This window comes from Electrophorus electricus, chromosome 3 (assembly GCF_041902795.1).
Source record: "Electrophorus electricus isolate QZ-2024a chromosome 3, ASM4190279v1, whole genome shotgun sequence".
Taxonomy (NCBI): Eukaryota; Metazoa; Chordata; class Actinopteri; order Gymnotiformes; family Gymnotidae; genus Electrophorus; species Electrophorus electricus.
In genome coordinates, this window is record NC_137499.1 from 35322479 (window position 1) to 35341913 (window position 19435).

General features: G+C 41.0%; 2 protein-coding genes across 6 annotated transcripts; one reads left to right on the forward strand and one right to left on the reverse strand.

Annotated features, from left to right (window-relative positions):
* Positions 1 to 1962: 1962 nt before the first annotated feature.
* On the reverse strand, positions 1963 to 11398 carry nr1d1 (nuclear receptor subfamily 1, group d, member 1). 3 transcript variants are annotated; one of them, XM_081711295.1, is made up of 8 exons: positions 11241 to 11398; positions 6451 to 6747; positions 6189 to 6277; positions 5960 to 6104; positions 5125 to 5855; positions 4652 to 4837; positions 3678 to 3888; positions 1963 to 3459 (listed from the first exon to the last, which is right to left on the reverse strand). In XM_081711295.1, exons 2-8 carry the CDS (start codon positions 6683 to 6685, stop codon positions 3263 to 3265), a joined length of 1794 nt encoding a protein of 597 aa, XP_081567421.1. In that variant the 5' UTR covers positions 6686 to 6747; positions 11241 to 11398; the 3' UTR covers positions 1963 to 3262. The 3 variants fall into 3 exon arrangements, with proteins under 3 accessions (XP_081567421.1, XP_081567419.1, XP_026853755.2); XM_081711293.1 differs by lacking the exon at positions 11241 to 11398 and adding an exon at positions 9135 to 9661 and having other exon boundaries at positions 5167 to 5855; XM_026997954.3 differs by lacking the exon at positions 11241 to 11398 and adding an exon at positions 9135 to 9643.
* A 2709-nt stretch (positions 11399 to 14107) lies between these two features.
* On the forward strand, positions 14108 to 19063 carry msl1a (MSL complex subunit 1a). Of its 3 annotated transcripts, none has more exons than XR_014122833.1 (9): positions 14108 to 14247; positions 14990 to 15746; positions 16064 to 16260; positions 16409 to 16668; positions 17309 to 17373; positions 17681 to 17748; positions 17823 to 17947; positions 18054 to 18215; positions 18371 to 19063. XR_014122833.1 is itself a non-coding variant. In XM_026998025.3 (9 exons), the coding sequence occupies exons 1-9, from the start codon at positions 14123 to 14125 to the stop codon at positions 18459 to 18461; spliced, it is 1761 nt and encodes a 586-aa protein (XP_026853826.3). In that variant the 5' UTR covers positions 14108 to 14122; the 3' UTR covers positions 18462 to 19063. The 3 variants fall into 3 exon arrangements, 2 of the variants coding, with proteins under 2 accessions (XP_026853826.3, XP_026853825.2); XM_026998025.3 differs by having other exon boundaries at positions 18054 to 18126; XM_026998024.3 differs by lacking the exon at positions 14108 to 14247 and adding an exon at positions 14254 to 14592 and having other exon boundaries at positions 18054 to 18126.
* Positions 19064 to 19435: the final 372 nt, after the last annotated feature.

The following is a 19435-nucleotide window of genomic DNA, read 5'->3' on the forward strand; positions in this document are numbered from 1 at the left end:
GCCATCAGTTGGTGTCCGGATGTTGGTAAGCATCAGTGGTCAGTTGCAAACTGGGTTTAGTCTGTAATTGCTTGATATTTGGGGTTGACTGAACCCAGCAATGGCACTGACACACAAACTTAAGCAGCGTGGCTGTGACTGATGCTAATCATTTTAGCACAACACCTACTTGCATGTTAAGGTCACTGATGTGTTGAATGATCCTCCACGCAAATAATACCTGATCTGCTTTGTTAGTGTTTTAAAAAATTACCTTTCATCAGTCTAGGGTGTTGCTAACATTATACACGCAAACAGATGGGTCTAATGACACACCTATAAAGGCAGCTCTAAGGTAGTCCAGGAGTACAAAGTAGTACAAGGCAGTTGTTTCTAATAAAGTGCCTAGTGAGTGTTGGTTGAGAAAATGAATATTTTCCTTCATCTCTTTCCTCTTTTTCTACCACTTTTTACCAGTCGGTTTCTGCTTATGAAATACCAGATCAGGTTCTTGGAGTGTTTCTTCCTCTGCCTTCCCTCAACTTACTCTTAACTGCGCCACACGTTAACTCTCCATGGCTCACACCCTCTTTACTTTGCTCCTATTGGCTATTAAAGATGGGCAGCATTTTCCTGACTGAGCCAATGGAAAAAGGCCATAAAAAGTTGGTTATGAGGGCAGACTGACCCACTTCTGTAGTCCATGTGTGAGGAGGAGGAGAGAATCTCTTCACTCGCTGAGTCACGTTTTCCCCTTTGCCGTGTGCTGTAGGAGGGGGTGCTGGGCCTAGGGGTGCACAGTAATAATCCGCTCCATGTCAGAATCTGTCTGAAGACAAATTGATGAAAAAGAAGACAAGGTGGGTGGTGATTGTTAACAGCTCTTATGAAAGAACCCTTGATTTCCAAAGGAAGGAAGTTCTCATCGCCTGCTTTCATGCAGGCAGGAATGATTTTTACTGGTCCTTTATTGTAGGGTTTTTGAAAAGCTTTTGATATTGATATTTAGTAGTTTAATTAGAATAATTTTATTCTATCTTTATTGTAGCTTGTTAGTCACAGAGCATTGTCACGTTTGCTTTATATTTTTCACCAATCTTTATAATGGTATTTCCATACATATTTATGAGAGAGGGTTTTTGTTTTGTTTGTTTTTCAAGATTTTTCATCCTTAGTACAGTTCAGGAGCAAATATAAGTAAGCTTATAGTTATGTTTTATATAGACGAGTCATCTGTTCTTCAAAACTAAGGACACAGTGCCATGCCTCTAACTGAACCATTATGAGACAAGAAATACAGGGCAGCCATTTGCCCAGTGGTGAGTAACGGGAGACAGGCAGTGGTAGATAGGTAGTTAGCTATGATTTATCTAAGTTTGATATACTTGGCTGGAACTTGAGGCTCAGCCACATATTGTTACAAACTCCATTTGTTGGACTTGATTGCAATTAATTGGTTTTGCATGCAAAGAACAAAATAAGCTTGGTTTTTCTCAACCATTTCACTGCGAGTTATACTGTGTATGACTATGTATGTGACAAATAAACCGAACTTGAACTTAATCCCAAATAGAGGTTTTTGTCAAATGCATTTTTTCCTTTAATGGCTGAAACAAGAACATCTTCATTGACACAAGGATAATAAATCTCTGTGGTTCGGGATCAGGCCTGGAAATTCATACCTAAATTCCAGTCTTTTGGAGGACCATAGTGTTCACCCTGCTCAAAGTCACTGTTGCTATAGAGCCAGGGCTATTTTAAGAGGTGCAGTCTCTGTTATAACCCTTGTTCAGTTGAGAGATGACAGAATCGGGACATCAGCATAGAGCAATGGCAGAGCAGACGCTTGACTTCACAATCTCACATGTGAGTGTAGTGATCTAGTACTTGTTTTTACCTTTTTCTGTATTTATAAACTCACATATATGAAACACAGGACAGTACAGATTAAACTAAAACAGATTAAGACTGACTTGGAGAAACTTGATTAAAAGAAAGCCTTTTAATGATTTATTTAACAGATGTAATGAATGCACAAGGGAGGTATAATTTGTAAAAAACATTTTTGCTTCATTTTTTATTTTCCTTCTGTAGCATCGGTTGCTGTATGATCGTGCCTTAAAAGTGTCAGTTTGTAATTACTGAGTCCATGTCAGTATATGTCTGGCATATAATTAATTAATTTCTGATCATCATGCTAATTAGTGCAGAGCTCTTGTCCCATTATTTATAACATGAATTAGTTCCAGAGCTTGTAAGAAAATCTTTTTCAGAATCCAATGCAAAAAGTCTAGATGCTGAGGTGAAACTACGGGTTTTTTTTTGTTGTTTGTTTTTGTTTTTTTTGTCTATTCTCTTGGAATTTAGAATCTTTGGTCACAAAGTGACCCTGGTTGTTTTCAGTGCTTCCAGTACAAACACTAGGTTATCAAAAGATAAGCTAACAATAAAAAGAAAAAAGTTATGCAACTTTTTCAGAAAAGTCTAAGATGTAAAACATATCTGAAATACAAGTTAAATATTCTACAGTATACATATACTTGACATACATATTTGTGCCCACTTATCTTTGCATTGAGTGTTTAAACATTAAAAAAAATATATTATTGAATATATTATATTTTTAAACATTTCAAGTATATTTAGATTTATGCCTATGTACACATTTATACAAAGTGCACACAGATGTACATCCACAAATAAGATGTCTCTCGCCTAAACTTGTTTTCCTGTGCATTATGAGTAGAGATGACCTGGTCATTCTAGTGTTTGCATTAGCCACTTCAAGGAGCCCAAACCTGACTCGGGTAAAGGAATTACAGAATCTCTCACTGTGGTTCCTTGCAAAGGGCATCTGCACTGGTTCCGTATGGCTTGCCCTAGTAGACTGGAAGATTAGGATGGTTTGGACTTTTGAGTCTGTGCCTTGCTTTGTCCTTCAGTTTAAAAAAGCTTTGAAATATCTAGAGCATTGGTTTTCGAGTGTTAGAAAAGTCAGGAGGGGCATATGAATTCTTTGAGAGGCAGAATTTTATCAATCTTTTCATGTGAGGCCGAAAAACATTGTCATTTGACCGTTCTGATAACACTTGGTACCCTTTGTGTCCCTTCAGGTTCATAATCAATAATTTTTGAGCACCATCCATGCCAGTCAACTCTTGGAAGGTAATACTCTTGGAAAGAGCACCAGTGTTTGATCTTGCAAAGCCTTCCAGCAGGCACACCACTACCCACTTCCACTGACTCAGCTGAGTGGGAACACCTATCAGCAGCCACGGGCATCTCAAGCATCGATGCGGAAGGAGAGAAGCTTCTCTGAGTGCATATTGTTAAGGGTGCGGAGATCTGGCAGTCTCAGCAGGAGTTTGGTGAAATGAGAGGCATCGCCAGGAGCCCTCTTGTTGACCAGTGCACGAAGGGCTCGGATCAGGCTGTCCTGGAGCATCTCCACCGAGTTTACATTCTCAATGCCAGAGCGATCTGGACAATGGGGATAAAGTAAACAGGAATAAATGTTAAATATACTACATAAAATGATATTTACTGCAACTTTGGCTTCTACTTGCTATCAGTGTTCATTAGAGGAACGATGAGATGCTTGATGTCTAGTTTTTATTTATCAAAAGAGCCATTTTTGCAGTAACCTTAAAATATTTGTTCTGTAGTTAAAGGTCTTTAAGGAAACCTGTGACTCTTACCTGCAGACACCAGTACCACAGCAGTAAAGAGTCCCAGCTCTTCTGAAGAGAGCTCTAATACATTGAGTTTCTCGCTGAAATCAAACATGGTCCCCAACAGATCTCCCATTCCCATGCCTTTCAAAGCTTCTAGACTATAGGTGGTGCCAGAGATGAATGTTACAGTCTTCTCTTTGACATTAAACAGGGATGCAAAACGAACCATTAACACCTATATAAGGAGACAAAGAAAGATAAGCAAACAAAATGGTTAACAAATGTTTCTGTCCAATACTGTGGCAACATTTAAATGCATACCTTCAATGTATCTCTGGATCCAAAAAGATGGATAAATCTAATTGAACAAAATCAGTTCCTGTGTGTTTGCACTAAAGACACCGATGACCCAGCTTATGTATGTTGTAGTGGCGCATGTATGTTTTGCTTCTCCTGATATTCCTACATTCTTGTCAATGATCAGCACACTTTATCACCTTGTCAACTCTGAGCTAAGGAGTTCTCTGGTTTCCAATTGCTGATATCACACCTGCTGTTATCTATGATGAACCAGTGCTATCTTTCATTATGGGCACATGTTTGTGAGAAATCACCCTAAGGAATAGTAATTGTGACATTCTGTGTTTGCAATGAGTGTGCTATTTAAAGATTAAGAAGAATGAATTGATAAAAGCAATATTTTCAGTTCCTACAAGCCCAAAATAATACCCGAGGGCTTGCATATCTGACAATATTTTTATAAATAAATAAACACACACATACATACATACATACATACATACATAAAATGTCATTTAGAACCTTTGAGAATTTCAGATCTTGGAGTTTGTGTCTGAGTAGTTATGTGAAGACCTCTAATGCATAGTGATTGTTTTTAGCACTATAGAGTTCCCCTTCTATGCTAGAATGCACAGCATACATTAATAGTCTAAGATTGCAAGGAGTTTATTTAGAATAACAGTCAGTTGGTGGCATACCTCGAAGGTGCCGGCCTTCAGCAAGGTGACTTGATCATTTTGGGACAGAGAGCTAAAGCCTGGGATGTGTTTGGCAAACTCCACCACTTCACGCACAGCTGGTGTGAAGCTTAGTGAAAAGTCTTCCCAGATCTCCTGAGGAGTCTTGTTGGGATCTGTGTGAGGATGCAGATTCATTGGACAAGCCTAGAAATGGGAGGACAGAAGAGGAAATTTGTCAGAAAAGTTTATAGTTTTTTGAATTCAAATGAGAAGACTGATTTGAAACAAGTGAGCTCATTTTCAGGTTTTTTTTTTTTTTAAAAACATCAGTCACTTGTCTCCTTATTCCACAAAACTAGGTGGGGCCTACTAGAGCTAAAATGTCTAAAATGTCTCTTACAATGTCACCCTGTTTCCCTCAGAAAAGTGTGAGACAATATATCTCTCACTCTATCTCAGAAACCTGCTTGCGATGACAAATAGGAAATCACCAGCAGAATATCCTTGTGGTTCCTCCATGGGCAGTTCTGCACCTGGATATTGCTGCTGATTTCTTGACTTTGGTGAACACCATATACGTTGCTGTTCTGGAAGCGTCGACCATTGTTCTGAGGTGGCAAGCCTTGGTGCTGCTGGTTGGAGACTGGTGAGGAATGGATATGGCGTCCATTATCAGGTGTTGTTTTGAAGCCATTACGCTGCAGGGCTACATTATTGTCGTGGTGATAGATTGTATTCTGGCCATTGACATGGTAGCCAGCCAAGCAACGATTGCCACTGTGGTCATCCAGATCAACGCCATTGTGAGGCCGCAGTGCTAGACCTATCTTATCGTGGGCATAGACAAAGGTCTCGCGGTGTGCTCGGGTAATAGCGGAGATGGTGCTGTCAACACCAGGACTAGGGCACGGTGGTGGGGAGGTGGCAATCATAGGATGGCTCTGAGCAGGAGGAACCAGGGGCGAGGCAGGGGCAGGGGGCGAGGGGGAAGGAGCTATGGGCACAGCAGAAGGTTGGGGCTGAGGGGCCACTGTCAGACCGGGGCAGGGGGATGAGGAAGATGATGATGATGCTGATGATGAAGAGGATGGGGTAACTGATTTAAGACTAGCCAGCTGAAATTCGCTCTGCAGCTGATTGTTCACCATGTTATTCATGGCACTCTGCATCTCAGCCAGCATGCGCTGCTTCTCACGTTTCGGGATGCGACCAAAGCGGACAGCTGAAAGGACAATACAAAAAAGTTTATTGTACTTGGCGTCTTGATTTTGGCAAGTGGGATTATGCTAAGAAAAAACTTTTTTTTTCATTTTTCGTGGAACTCACCATCACGAGACATGCCCACAGACAAACATTTTTTGAAACGGCACTGCTGACAGCGGTTGCGGTTGATCCTCATAATAGTACAGGTTTCATTCTTCAGGCACTTTTTGTACTGGATGTTCTGCTGGATGCTTCGACGGAAGAACCCCTGTCAAAAGTGAATAAAAAAATGGTTTGGAGAGTTCAAAGCTAAATATAATATTTCCATGTGATATGCAAGTAAAAGTTTTACCTTGCAGCCCTCGCAGGCATGGACACCATAATGAAAGCCTGAAGCAACATCTCCACACACTTTACAAAGCAGCACCATCCCATTCAGCTCTGGGAATTAATTGATAAATAGATTAGATTTTTATTTGTTGTTGTTTTTATATTTTATATATATATATATATATATATATATATATATATATATATATATATATATATATATATATATAAACACACACACACACACATACAGAAAACGTAACAAGATTGGCTTAGTTACACACTTGTAAGTGCAGCAACTGATTTGTTTGGTGAGTTGCGTGCATTGCAGCCTTCATCAAGACCCCTTGGGGATCCTCCAGAGGATGATGAACTCCCATCCTCACCGGAGACCGAGCTGCTGCTGCTGGTGTACATTCGTGAAGAATCATGGGAGCCATTGGGGGAAGGTGGGAAAGATGAGCCAAAGCAAGGCTGAGTCACTGACTGCAGGCTGCTGTTGGAATTCTCACTGTACATAGATACTGGGCTGGTGCGGTTTGGGGAGCCTCCACATGATCCAATGTATGAGATTACTCCCCCTAGTGAAGAGAAGGAGTGAAATCATTGTTTGTGTGCTAGGCTGTACCTACTGAATGCAGTTTCACAATGAACCTTTGCAACACAAATGGTGAGTTGGCAGCAAGAAGATGGGAGTGGACCTGTTAGATGTTTGGAAAACACAGCCAATTTCTAAGAACCGCTGTTAACCACATAAGGCTATCTAATCAGTAGCGTCCTTGTCCTACAATGTTTTGTGTGTATGATTGTTGCTGTCAGGGCCTTAAGCCACGTGTGCATGCCCCGCCTGTCTTGTATCACCCATGCGTGCTATGCAGTCAGCACATTCATGAAAGGAATTCAGATCCAGTTTTTTTTATTATTTCAGCACACATGTATGCACAGGCGTTGTCTTACACATGTATTGATCTGGTAGTCACAAACAGCTTCTTCTTAAACACAAAGTTGAGTCTCCGCTGCATGGAAGACACTAATAGGATGTGCTTGGGCACGTCCCATGAACTGCCCTACCAGTATAAAAAATTTTCTGTTTCATCTGTAAGAACCCACCTCCCCCTTCACTGAGTGCCCCTTCTTCTTTCATTTCTCTTCAATTTTCTAACCTTAGAGGCACAGTCTATTTCTTAATCATAATCATACAGAACATGACATACAGTAAACTCATGTGTAAATACAAATTTGACAAGGTGATAAGGTTCACTTTTGTTTAACTATAACCAGAAGAATGTGGACTCTATTGCTCCTCTACACATTTCAAAAAAACTGGTTCTATAACTGCTGTATACTAGGACAAAAAGCCAAAGGGTCACTGTGTCAGGTGGAATCGCAACAGAAACACGTGCAGTGGCCTGTGCTTCCCATTGCCCTAATTCACTCCTCGCATCATTCTCATTCCACGTAGTTTTATTTTTAACCCTGCATTTCTGTACTCGAGCCTAAACACAACCGCATAGTACCATCATTAAAATATGTTTTTGCTTGTACGACTTGGGCTTTATCAAGTCTGTCAAGTTGTCATTTTAAACTTCCTTACCAAAGGCGCAATACTCAATAATAATCATCTTAAATAACAAAATATTTATTTGATGGAAAACCCGCGTAGCAGACCACGCAACCTTGTAGAACGGCTCAAGCGTATCATCCAAGCACACGCTCATTCCACGTGCGCCTCAGACATAAGACTTCACAACGAGACCGACCTTCACAGCAACAACTCAGACAACTCTCTTGCATTTCATAAATTACTGTTAATTGTGTTACATCCCGCATTGCCTACAAGTCTTCTAATCCAAATGCACTGAATATACGAGTCAATTGTGTATTACATTGTTTTTTGGCGAGACAATAATTATGACACGGTTGACATTGGATATACGCTCAAATAAAAATGTTTCGGAGATAAATAACCTACACATCTGTTATAAGCCAGTTTCAAACGAAACAAAACCAGATGTACTATAATAAAAGCATATTGACGTTGGCGTTTTGTTTTTTTTTCCGACACAGGCTGTTTGTTGTCTATGTATTTATGTCAAGAGGAAAAAAAAAACTGTTACGTTGACTTGGATTGATTTCATGTCCTAGTTTTGAAGCGAACACGGGTTAACGTGAGGTCCTGCCCACTTCTCAGTGCATGGCCTTTATCTGCCCAATCACCGCGCGCACATGGCTTACATTTACACGTCATAGGAACTCGAGCGAGAGGGCTGGGGCGTTCTGCAGTGCTATTATGTAATGAGCGCTCGCGTTTACCAATAGATAGAGGTAGAGAGGCGGAATGAAAACAAAACGCACATGGTTGGATCCGGCGGTCCATGTGAACCGGGCAAGGACATGAGTTGCTGCCTTCACCACAGTGATGTTTGTGCACCTGACTTTTCTGTCCTGACCTACTTCCACGAAGTCTACGAGAACACAGTGTTTTAGATTAAACCGCGACGTCCTTGGCTTTACGCGATACGGAAATCCTTTAGATATTAGTAATTAAGAATAAACTATATGTATCCCTTTAGATTTGCCTACTTCGTCGTAATGTACAGCGTATTAAAACTCAACTCTTAGGTCGCAAAAACATAGTTTAAAATGTTATTAAAAGTATGCAGATCGTAATATTAACTGTTCGTTAGCCTAAAATAAACCTATTGAAAACTCATGGCTAATGTACGCATCAGATCCTGCAGAAACTGGATGTTATACATTTCAGTTCACTTAATTGTTTTTAAGGTATGGAGGGAAAATAGAATGTGATTTAACCAGATTGTACCCTTCATACGTTATAACCAAGTAATAAACAATAGAAATCAAACCCTGCGTTTAACTCAGTGAAAATGTTGAACAAGGTTGCAAAAGATATAGACAGAGCATTGAAACATATATAAAACATTATCGAAGCACGCAGATTTCTTACCCGTGTTGTTATTTTTGTCCATTGTAGTTGTCATTTGTATCCCAGTCATACATGTGTCGACAAGAAAGTTAAATATAAAGCCTACAGAAAGTGCATTCTCTGAAGCCACACGTGTGGAGAATAAATTTTCTTCTAGAAGGTGCTGACGGATATTGGGATCGAACAGTTTCACAACATAGCGCTTACTTTCTAAAAATATGCATACTGTATAGATAGCCTACATAGCTTGCAGCTATAAGACGATGTGATAATAGGTAATTATTTGAACGCAAACTAAGGTATTTCAGCCCGCGTCGCGTTAGTGTCACTCGTGCTGTCTGTGCCACTATAAACCGCTCTGCCAAGTCGTCCCGGTTTTGCAAGGCTGTCTCATCTCATACGACACATATGCGCACTGAGCGCAGGCGCAACGTGGCCACTGGCTCTGCACGAGGCTCAAAATGTGTCCATGTGACCCGGTTGGTGGTGGTTGGGAGGAGGGGGGGGCCTCGTGGCCCAGTGACACAGTTTCTTGAGAACACATTTCAGTACATTTTTAAATCACGGCGTATGGTTTTTACAGCGTTGGGATTTGTAGTTCTTAGATACTCTCCAGGCCAGATATTCTCTCTTCTCTTTTCTGTACACAGAAAACAGTATGACTGTGACTAGTTATCTTTCTTGGGTGTGCGGAGCTGACAAAAAAGTGTGTTTGAAAGGCTACCTTTTCGTCAGACTTACGGGTTTCACACAAATATGGGCGATATAATAATAATCTCGAAATCAGGGGCTAATAGACAGGATAGGCGTCAATGAAATAGTTTTACCCCATATCTTAATGTCATAAAAGGATGCGTTTGATATCTGTACCATATCAAAGATCAGTTCTGCTGATTTTAAAGAAATCACATTTATCGTTTGTCATTTTAAAGGTATAACCTACGCAGCGTGGAATGCTACTATTTTAGGAGTCTGAAATTTTTTAATGTTTTTAGGAGTCTTCTTTTTAAATGTAATTTTATCACAGACCGCCCACTGGATTTATACCCTTGGTTTAATTGTCACAACACAGTGTTGTCGGTGGTGAGAAATAACCTCAACAGTCAGACTAGACTACATGCAGAGTGACAGAGGCTGTACAAACCCAACAGCATTCTATCTTTGACAATGGTTTGAGGCTATTTATACTTCAATGTACTTTCTGACAAATGTGTTTCATTTTCTTAACCCAAAATAGATTTGATTGCACTTTAGACATAGCTGGCACATGCCACAACAAACACATAGTCAGCCCCAGTTCATATGATGTAGGCTATTTCTCCTCAAAATAATTTACCTCTGAGCATGTGCCCTAAATAGGATTTGTCCACTGAGAGTGGCTGACCAAGTTCACTGGACTGTTGTCCTCTTTTTTTTTTTGGCAACAGCACGTGTCAGAGAACAAGACTTCTAGTTTAAAAATAGAAGGTCTTGCAGTAAAATATCTGAAAACATAAATTCATTAATTATATTTAAATTCAAATAGACTACCATTCAGCAGCCATTTAATTAAAAATACCTACTCTGAGTCTGTACACACAGAACACATAAGTGTAAAATAGTTGACTGTAGGTCACCCTCGTTCATATAGTCGGTTAGGACCATGGTGATTGGATATTGTTTAGATGGCAGATCATTCTTAACTCATCATGAACAGTAGACGAATGTTTGTGGATGTTGAGCCAGTACACGTCTGTCAGCACGGCAGTAATGCTGGTGCTTTTTCACGCGTTAGTGTTTTTCCTGGGTGGAGAGTAGTTCAGCCAGCCAATCCTGCCAAAACTGATCTTGAGGAAAGAAACTGTTTCGGTTACAGAGTTGTCATGCAAGTATATAGTGCACGTGTACAACGTGTTTAGTGGTGTTTAGAAGTGGCTTGTCAGTGTATATGAACGCAACCCTTTATCGAAGCACCGAGGAACTCGGTTGATAGCTGTTAATATTTTACTTGATGAGTCTAATTACAGATATTTTATCATTCTTTCCTTAAGGGACTGTATGACAATAGACGTGAATATGGTTCTTGTTTGTTTTACCAGCCTACTGATAGCACCAGGCTAGTTTTGTACTAGTAATTGTTATACTTACAGACACTCTGTCAGGTTGGTTGTGCGCACTTTGCTGTGCGCGCAGTGCAAATAACGCTCATCTTAATTCCACGCATTTACGCTTTTTTGACAATCTGTGTTGATTTCTTCGATGAATCACTAATGTTTTGTAGTATGCGAGGCTTACTGAAAGCATCAAAGCCGTATAATAAAAATGGTTTCCGGGGAATATGCGAAGCACTCCGTCACGTTTGTACAACACGTTACCTACCTAAATAACACGAGACACGGGCGCACGAGGCGGCTATTTGAAGGTACTTCTCTGTAGGTCTAAGCATTCACTCGGTGATAATACCTGCAATGAGATCCGAATGTGGTCACGTGAAATTCATTATTGAAGATAATTTCTCTTAGAGATAAAATTATTTGATGTAGTGTGCTCAATTTTAGCAATGGAACGCAAGGTCATACGCTGTGTTACAAGAAGAGATAATACAATTGAGTTTCATATTCTTTTCCCTTTTTGAGTTTTCCTTCTCAGGGTACATTAGTTTAGTGGGCTGTATATGTTCGGGCATTTTGACTCCAAGAATAAAACAAATGCAGAATCTCAAACCAGTTAGAGCTGTTCGATATTTTTTAAGCCGTCATAAATGACAAGACGATATTTGCAAGTTACTGCCTAGTGAATTTCTTTGTCAAATCGCCGGTGGACATGAACGAGGTTTCCTCGTTTCCGTGCACAGGGATAACTCGTGTTCAAAACCCTGGCGATCATACTTAAGCTATACATCCATGCTGTTTGCCCACGATGTCCGTAAGGCGCAACACCACCCGTGTCTGTCCTCGTGATGAAGGACGCCCTAGCTGGGTGTTCAGTCACTCTACCGCTGTTATCCTCAACAGAGCATATACCGCAATACAGCAAGCTCAGGCGAAAACTAAAACTTGAAGACTACACTATCGTGTTAAACTAAATAGCCAAGATCCAGCCTAGGAGTCGTTATATACACGACAGTGAACAGAATAAAAAGCCGGGCTACCTTTATTCTACATCTCCAGGACAGTAGTCTAGTGCTTTTGACACACCCGAATTAGCCTAACATAACCAAACCTCGCTATGGAAATATTCTAAACTATTTCTCTATTAAACTTAAATTGTAAAATTACGAGGTATTTTCGAATAAATCTAGGTCATTTAGCAAGTAAAGCCGCCTCCTAACCTACTGTCCGCGTGACTCAGTAGGCTACAGCGCAGCGGACTTTATTGGACGCTGTAGAGAAATCTGCAGGTTTGGTGGAGCTGATTCAGTGAGATGATCTTTGTTCAATACCTTGTAACTACTAAAGATCATCTCATGGGCTAATGAGAGATGTAACTATCTAGGTTATTCTGCCGTTTGTGAAGAGAAACAAAGCATGCCATGGAAATGTTTGCTTCTCGTTTTAAAGCACTAGACTATTAAACCCACTAGTATTCATAAATTAATGAACTGCACTACGAGCCCCGAAAGTAGATCTAATGTCATATCGCACGCAGCCCGTCTAAACCCATCGATAAATTATGGTATCGTGTCATGTTTTGCTATTTTCCTACACGCCGCTGTCGCAGGATCCCCCGTGCGCCATGTGAGCGCTCCAGCACCGAGGACAGTGCTGCAAGCACCGGCGCGTGAGAAGGGAGTGTCGTCACAGAGTACTGCGGTTGGTGCACGCGGTCACCAGGCTGGTCCACGTGAGTCCACGCTATTACGACTTAACTGTACCGTCGATACGGAACAGCGAGCTGGGCGGTGACCCGGCGCTCTGTTTTCGAGAAATCAAGCAAGTAGTGGGTGACTGCGGCTCCTCTCCAAAATAAACAAATCGTATGTGTAGCAAAGGGTATGCTGGCGGCTTGTTGTTTTTCCACAGAAGCTGGCTCCTTCATAGAGCATCGTAGGGAATCATTATAAATCTTAAGAGACACGTCCGGTTCCTTACAGATAGGGTGCAAGCCTATTCCCAGTGACTTGATAAAAATAGCCACCGAGCTTTTGCGGAACAACAGAAAGTCGCCCACAATTCTGTCCAACCAATTCGCTATTACGTATCCTCTCTAACTTGTCAGAATTAGCCTACAGGTTTACTTACCAGAAAATAAATCTGCTCCATTGCAGATGTATCATTTTTAGCTGTGGCTCTAAACTAGACTAGCATAGGTCGTAGCTAGCTAGTTAGCATTTTGGTTGTAGCGTAGACCTGCAGTTTAAATAAACAAAAGTTCACTTTCGCGAAACTTGTTTTAAACATTTGGGGGTGCGGAACTAGTACAATTCACACAAACGTCCATCATTCATATCGATTAATTTCATTCTGAAATATGTCATATTTATAAATAAGGGCATATTTATTTCCGTTGAAAATGTGCCGCTTATTTACATCTTCAGCTGTTTCATAAGGCAGAATGAGCCTGAGCTGCGTATAGTTAGCCAAGGGTACCCTCTACTGGATCCAATTGCACCGCTCTCGAATTTATGAATATTATCTCATTAATTGAAAAGCGTAGTTTACCAATCATTAACTCGGTTCGGGCAATTCGAAGATAAGTTGAGACACCTTGTGGTTTTTCTTCCAATATGTTTGTGTATAATATATAATAACCCACTAAGATGGGGGATGGCAGAGAAAATGGCCAACAATCGTCTAGGCTAATTCCGTCGGGGAAAATAAATACGAGGGTGGAATGAAAGGATGACGGCTCACAAGCTGTGTAGCCATGCTATTACATTAGGAACATCGCCTATCGTGATACGCACAGTTTTTGTCTATTAAGAGAACATCTAACGATTATCAACACAACACAATACCAAATGGCAATTTAAACTGACAGGCGTTTTTGCGGATACGGGATGGGCCACGGGAGCGCGCCGCTGGAAAGGTATGACTACAGCGCGGGCCAGAAAAAGGCCGCCTCCGCATAACCGACAGCATCCAATCAGATTGGAGCGCAGGAAATTCAACGCATGCGCGGTATTTATATTTTTAAAAACACTTCAGAAGCTTGGGTAAGTAGTCGCCAGTAGAAATGTTCGTGCGGGCGTAAGGAACTTTAGATAGCATGCTATCGCACACGAATTGCAAGCAATTAAACAAAGCTTAAATCCTCTGTATAAATAATTAGCTTCGCACTGTGTATAGTTTAAAATGGCGTCACCAACTACGCTTTGCAGATGAAGACGCTGCTAGAAGTGACTGTCATTGTTTTTTCCTGAAGATCTAAAATGGTGGACACTGCTGCATAGTGCACGCAAACATGACGTTGGTTTCATATGCCAGAAAACACATTTTTCGCGCAAATTGACAGCTTGCTTTTGTGACAGCTCTGTAGTCGTATATGTACGCGCTTCTAGGTATGAAGTATTGCAACACAATCATCAGAAATGTATATCTCTAGCTAAATAAACATGTTAGCCTAAGTTAGCTTAACTTGTTAGCTAGCAGGCTAGGTAGTTAACGTTAACCATCTTTATTGTTTTGAAAACCCATGCGAGCATGTCGGTTTATTTGAGCTGACTGGTTTCGGCTCGCACAAATACTAAGTAAGCGATTATAATTTTTGGAAGCAATTAGCTATTGGTCTTCCAGTGATCAACTACAGTATCGCAGTAAAGAGATTTCCAGAAACCATTTAGTCCTGCCTTTAGCACCGCTTTCTAAGGATCGGCTACTACATCGTCGAATTAAACAGTCTTCTCTAATTTTGATTCTGTAATGCAGTACAACATCGCTTCGCTGATTTTCTTTCAGAGCTAAGCATGGATGTGGACGGGGTGTCAAGAGCACACTGCAAAAAGACACTGACCCCCCCCTAACTGCAGTGGTGGGTGTTGGTAAGCCACTCTCACTCGCCATGACTATGCGAACCACTTTGTTTACAAGTGGAGGAAACAAGCTGGACACGGACATCACAAACCAAATAAAAAAACGTGTGACGTCTACTGAATCCCAGACTGCCTCAAAAAAGGGAACCTGTGAGTCTTCTGTCAGAGTTCCTGCTGTTCTGAGCAGCATTCACAATAGTAGCAGACAGCATCTCTACAGCAAAACAAAGACCCGCTCAAGCAGTCTGAGTGCAGTGGGCAGACTTGGTCAGTCTCCAGCAGTTAGAAAGGGACAAGAGGAGAACTGGGTGAACCTGGGGGCCTTGACACTTCCTCTGGCCAAGCAGATGGGGGCCGAGGGTACCCCAGTCAAAAGCAAATCACTGTTTGGACAGGCCAGTCACAACCATATGGGCAAGATGGATCTAGTGGCATCAAACAGCAGTAAACAGCCCAGAAAGTCAGGACCGGTGGGGGGAGTGGCAATGGCAGGAGTGCCCTCAACAGAACAAGGTCCTGATGGAAAACGGTGGAATGTGATGAAGGGCACTGGCCACTCTGCCACACAAACTGGCTGCATCCGACAGATACTGCTGCTACAGCTAGAACTGATTGAACAGCAACAGCAGCAACTGCAGAACAAGAACAAGGAAATAGATGACCTCAAGGCTGAAAAGGAGCTGGTATGCAAAGGCTTACTACAATAAAGAGTTTTTTAATCTGCTTATGTTTACACACATATTTTACCTATTCCCCCCATGCATATATGTCTGACCATGAAAATGGATATCAGTTCAAAGTTAGACCGTATTTTTTAAGATTCACCAAATTACAGCAGGCTTCCTTAAATTAAATCACCCAAGTTTAATAACTGAGAACATTTCTTTGAAATTTGTCAGTGTGTTTTATTCTAGGAAAAGTTTGAATTAAGGGCTGAGATTTTTCAAATCCTAGCTCTGCTGCAGTAAAATTTACCTTGTGTTTGTAATAATTTTGTAAGCTGATGGCACGCATTGAGCGAATGGAAAGACGGCTTCAGATGGTGAAAAAAGATGGAGTTGAGAGCCGGCCCACTCACACGCCTCGGCGCAGAGAGACTATGGAACTACTTTCCTCAGAAGGCACAGTACACTCTGAGGGGCCAAGCCACACCCCCAGACACATGCACTTTGGAAGGGGTGGCAAGGGCCTGAAAAGGTACAAGTTGCAAAACTTTCAGCTTCTTATGAAAAGTAAAATGTAAGGCCTGCAGTGTTTTTAAACAACAGGGTGTTGCTGACTTCAGTAGGTTTGACTTGGTTAAATTCTGTCAAGTACATAAACACAAACTCATTGGCACTTGTAGGAGGTTCCTATTTCAAGAATCCAGAATGGCCAGGTCCAGGCGTGGGCAGCCTAGAACACCCTCTCCAAGGGAAAGCCAAGTTTTGAAGGAGGAGTCTCAGGAAGAGGTGTGTCCTGAATTTAGGTCACATGGTTCTCCTCTCGTCGAATCAGAGGAGCTGCCTTACATGACTACGACTGAGATGTATCTTTGCTGCTGGCACCAGCCACCACCATCACCATGGCGAGATCCATCTCCTGTGCAACAGGATACAGTTGCTGGTGAGTTAAAAAAGACCTACAGGGATGCTGTGGGCCGATTTAGTTAATGGAAATCACACAAAACACACGCGCACACATTTGCCAACCCATCTCAAGACATCCTCATACTTGCCACAAGTAAAATAAACGTAGCATTTAAAGTAAATCAGCAGTGGGATGTGAATTTGTGTTCTAGAGCTAAAATAAAATAAAGTGCAGAAATATGATGTATTATCTACTAGATATTTAAGTTTATTGGTACAGGATAAGCTTTCCCTCTGTTTATGTAATTATGTATAAGGATCTTAAAGGCAAAATATATTCCATGGATGGCATTCTTGAGCAGAAAGGCCCATGGCTTTGGAAAGCAGTACATGTTGGGTCTTTTTAGGAGTTATTCTCCTGTACTTTAATGCAGAAATTATTTTTTACCATTTGGATGTTAGGACTGCATTAGTTCTTAATCCCAGTGAAAAGTTCAAGGTATCTTTAAAATAAGAAATCAGCAGAAGGCTGCTTTGTAATAACATATATCTTTGTAATGTCTTCGTAACACGTTACTCGGCCTGAGCGAGCACTGATGAATGAAATGCTGATGCTGATACAGATGTGATGTGCAGGCAGGGTGTCATATGACTGTTGTGTGTCCCTCCTGTTTTAGTCCCCTCCTGGCGAGAGAGCATTGTGGAACCTCTTGAGGAGAAAAGGGCAACAGACATCCCTGAGGTGAGGAACAAGTTGTTGCAAGCAAAGTCATGATTCCATGTCCTGAGGCCGACAAACATTTCTTTTTCTTTTTTTTTTTTTGTCTGAAAATCACTATGAAAATGTGTGCTATAAAACACTCGAACTAGATTGACCAAAATTTGTTTTTGACCACTAATTCTCAGATTACCTCAGTAATCTGTATTGTAGTAGCAGGGGGAAAAGTGCATGATTGACATTATTCCTTAAAATGAAATTTAGATTAAGACTTTGCTCGATATTTGATTCTGGGTTTTAAGATGATGACTTTAAAATTACATTGTTTCAGAATTTGGAAGACAGTGTCTTCTTGAAGCGGCATTCAAAATTGGAGTTGGATGAGAAGAGAAGAAAAAGGTAATGGTGATGAGGAAGCCGTTCAAGCTCATTGTCTTTTTTCAAAAATCTCCAATTGCCTCTCCTGCTCTCAGGTGGGATATTCAACGTATTCGTGAGCAGCGGATGTTCCAGCGCCTTCAACAAAGAATGAACAAGCGGAAGGTGATCCAGGAGAGTGAACCAGAGCTGCTCTCTTTCTACCCTGAAGCAGAAGATGGTATGTCAGTTATACCTCTACAGCTCACTGTGATGTATAAAAATGGCTCCTGTCTTGGAGCATCAGGTCAACCAACAGCATGCTTGTTTCTCTCCTCTCCCTCCAGTGGAGTCTATAATGATCACACCATTCCTGCCAGTGGTGGCATTTGGTAGACCGCTCCCTAACTTTAAACAACAGTGAGTTCTCTGATGCAAATTAGAAAATCCAATGGATTCTTGGCCATTACTGTATATAGCTAAGTGCAAAACACTTGGTTCTCAGTCAGGTAAATGTACACTTATGAAACTACTTTTAACAACCAAGTATTTCTGACACATTTGTATCACTTTTTTCTTTTCATTCAAGTTGGTTTCTATGTATTACGTATGGACGGAATAGTCCGCCTAAAGTAGATATGGAATTTTTTCCATTTTTGTGCAGGAATTTTGATATACCATGGTTAGACGAGCGCAGCCGCTACCGGCAAGAAGTGTCAAAAAAAAAGACGCCGCATCGGACCTGCCGCAAGTGAAGCTCCTCCAGGAGCAACCAGGGGAGAGGGACAGATGTGCTGCTCCTGTCTCTGCTTGCATCAAGGAGATTCTGCTTCAGCTCTGTCCTGTGGCATGTCTTGTGTGCTGTAGGATCGTCCCAGCAGTATGCACTCCCCCAGCATACCTTACTGCCTTGACTGCACTTTTGATCTATTAGTGGACTGCAGGGTCATTTTGTTTCCCTCTAAAGCCCTTATTTGGAACCCCTGAGGAAACTGTATGGCAGTCCAGCTCCAAGGTGACTCAAAAGCAAGCTGTCTGAAGTTCAAGTTTATGGTCGTTTCAACAGTGCAAAATTATAATACTTGTGTTCTGGTCGCTTTTGCATCATCCTGTACAAGCTTTCAGAAGGGTAGTATGGACCAAAAATTGACATGTCGAAGATGGAATGTCAGGCCTAATCACAATGGTGTTTTTTTTTGTTTGTTTGTTTTTGTTTTTTGCATTTCTGTCCATTGTGAATGGGTGGTATCTAAGAAAAGTGTATCTTGTAACATAGTGTTGATTCAAGAGAATAAATGTAAAATATTCTAAATGCATCTAAAGGAAATATTTGAAGTATTAAAATAAGTTCAAAATATTTTTTTTTTTCATGTGTTCTCCATTATTCTGACCGGTAGATTTGCAGAGACTAACTTTAAGGGCTTGATAGATACACTTTAAGCACAGGGTAACCAATTTAATTATATCAAGCATATAACAGTTTGCCAACTAAAACTGCTTCATTCACAATATTTTAACACTCCCCATGCACTCATGAAGCAATGTTATTGCTGCCTGTCACAAGATGAGCTTACATCTAACATGATTACTAGCTCAACTTTTTTTTGGGGGGGTTAGGTAGAGTTTATTAGTAGACTACTAAGGTTGAAAATTTATTGAAAAAATTAATGTAATTACAAACAAAAGCAACAAGGTCACCGGGGTCAATAAAGCTGCAGCTCGTGAATTT

Bases quoted from the DNA above. Each gene is read 5' to 3' on its own strand.
- nr1d1 (XM_026997954.3), bottom strand. From the start codon at position 9,183: ATGACTGGGATACAAATGACAACTACAATGGACAAAAATAACAACACG. The intron at 6,278-6,450 runs GTGTGTAACTAA...ATTAATTCCCAG, and splicing joins ATCAGTTGCTGCACTTACAA to AGCTGAATGGGATGGTGCTG. The intron at 4,838-5,124 runs GTGATTTCCTAT...TCCCATTTCTAG, and splicing joins ACCACAAGGATATTCTGCTG to GCTTGTCCAATGAATCTGCA.
- msl1a (XM_026998025.3), top strand. From the start codon at position 14,123: ATGACTACAGCGCGGGCCAGAAAAAGGCCGCCTCCGCATAACCGACAG. The intron at 14,248-14,989 runs GTAAGTAGTCGC...ATTTTCTTTCAG, and splicing joins AAAACACTTCAGAAGCTTGG to AGCTAAGCATGGATGTGGAC. The intron at 16,669-17,308 runs GTGAGTTAAAAA...CTCCTGTTTTAG, and splicing joins GCAACAGGATACAGTTGCTG to TCCCCTCCTGGCGAGAGAGC.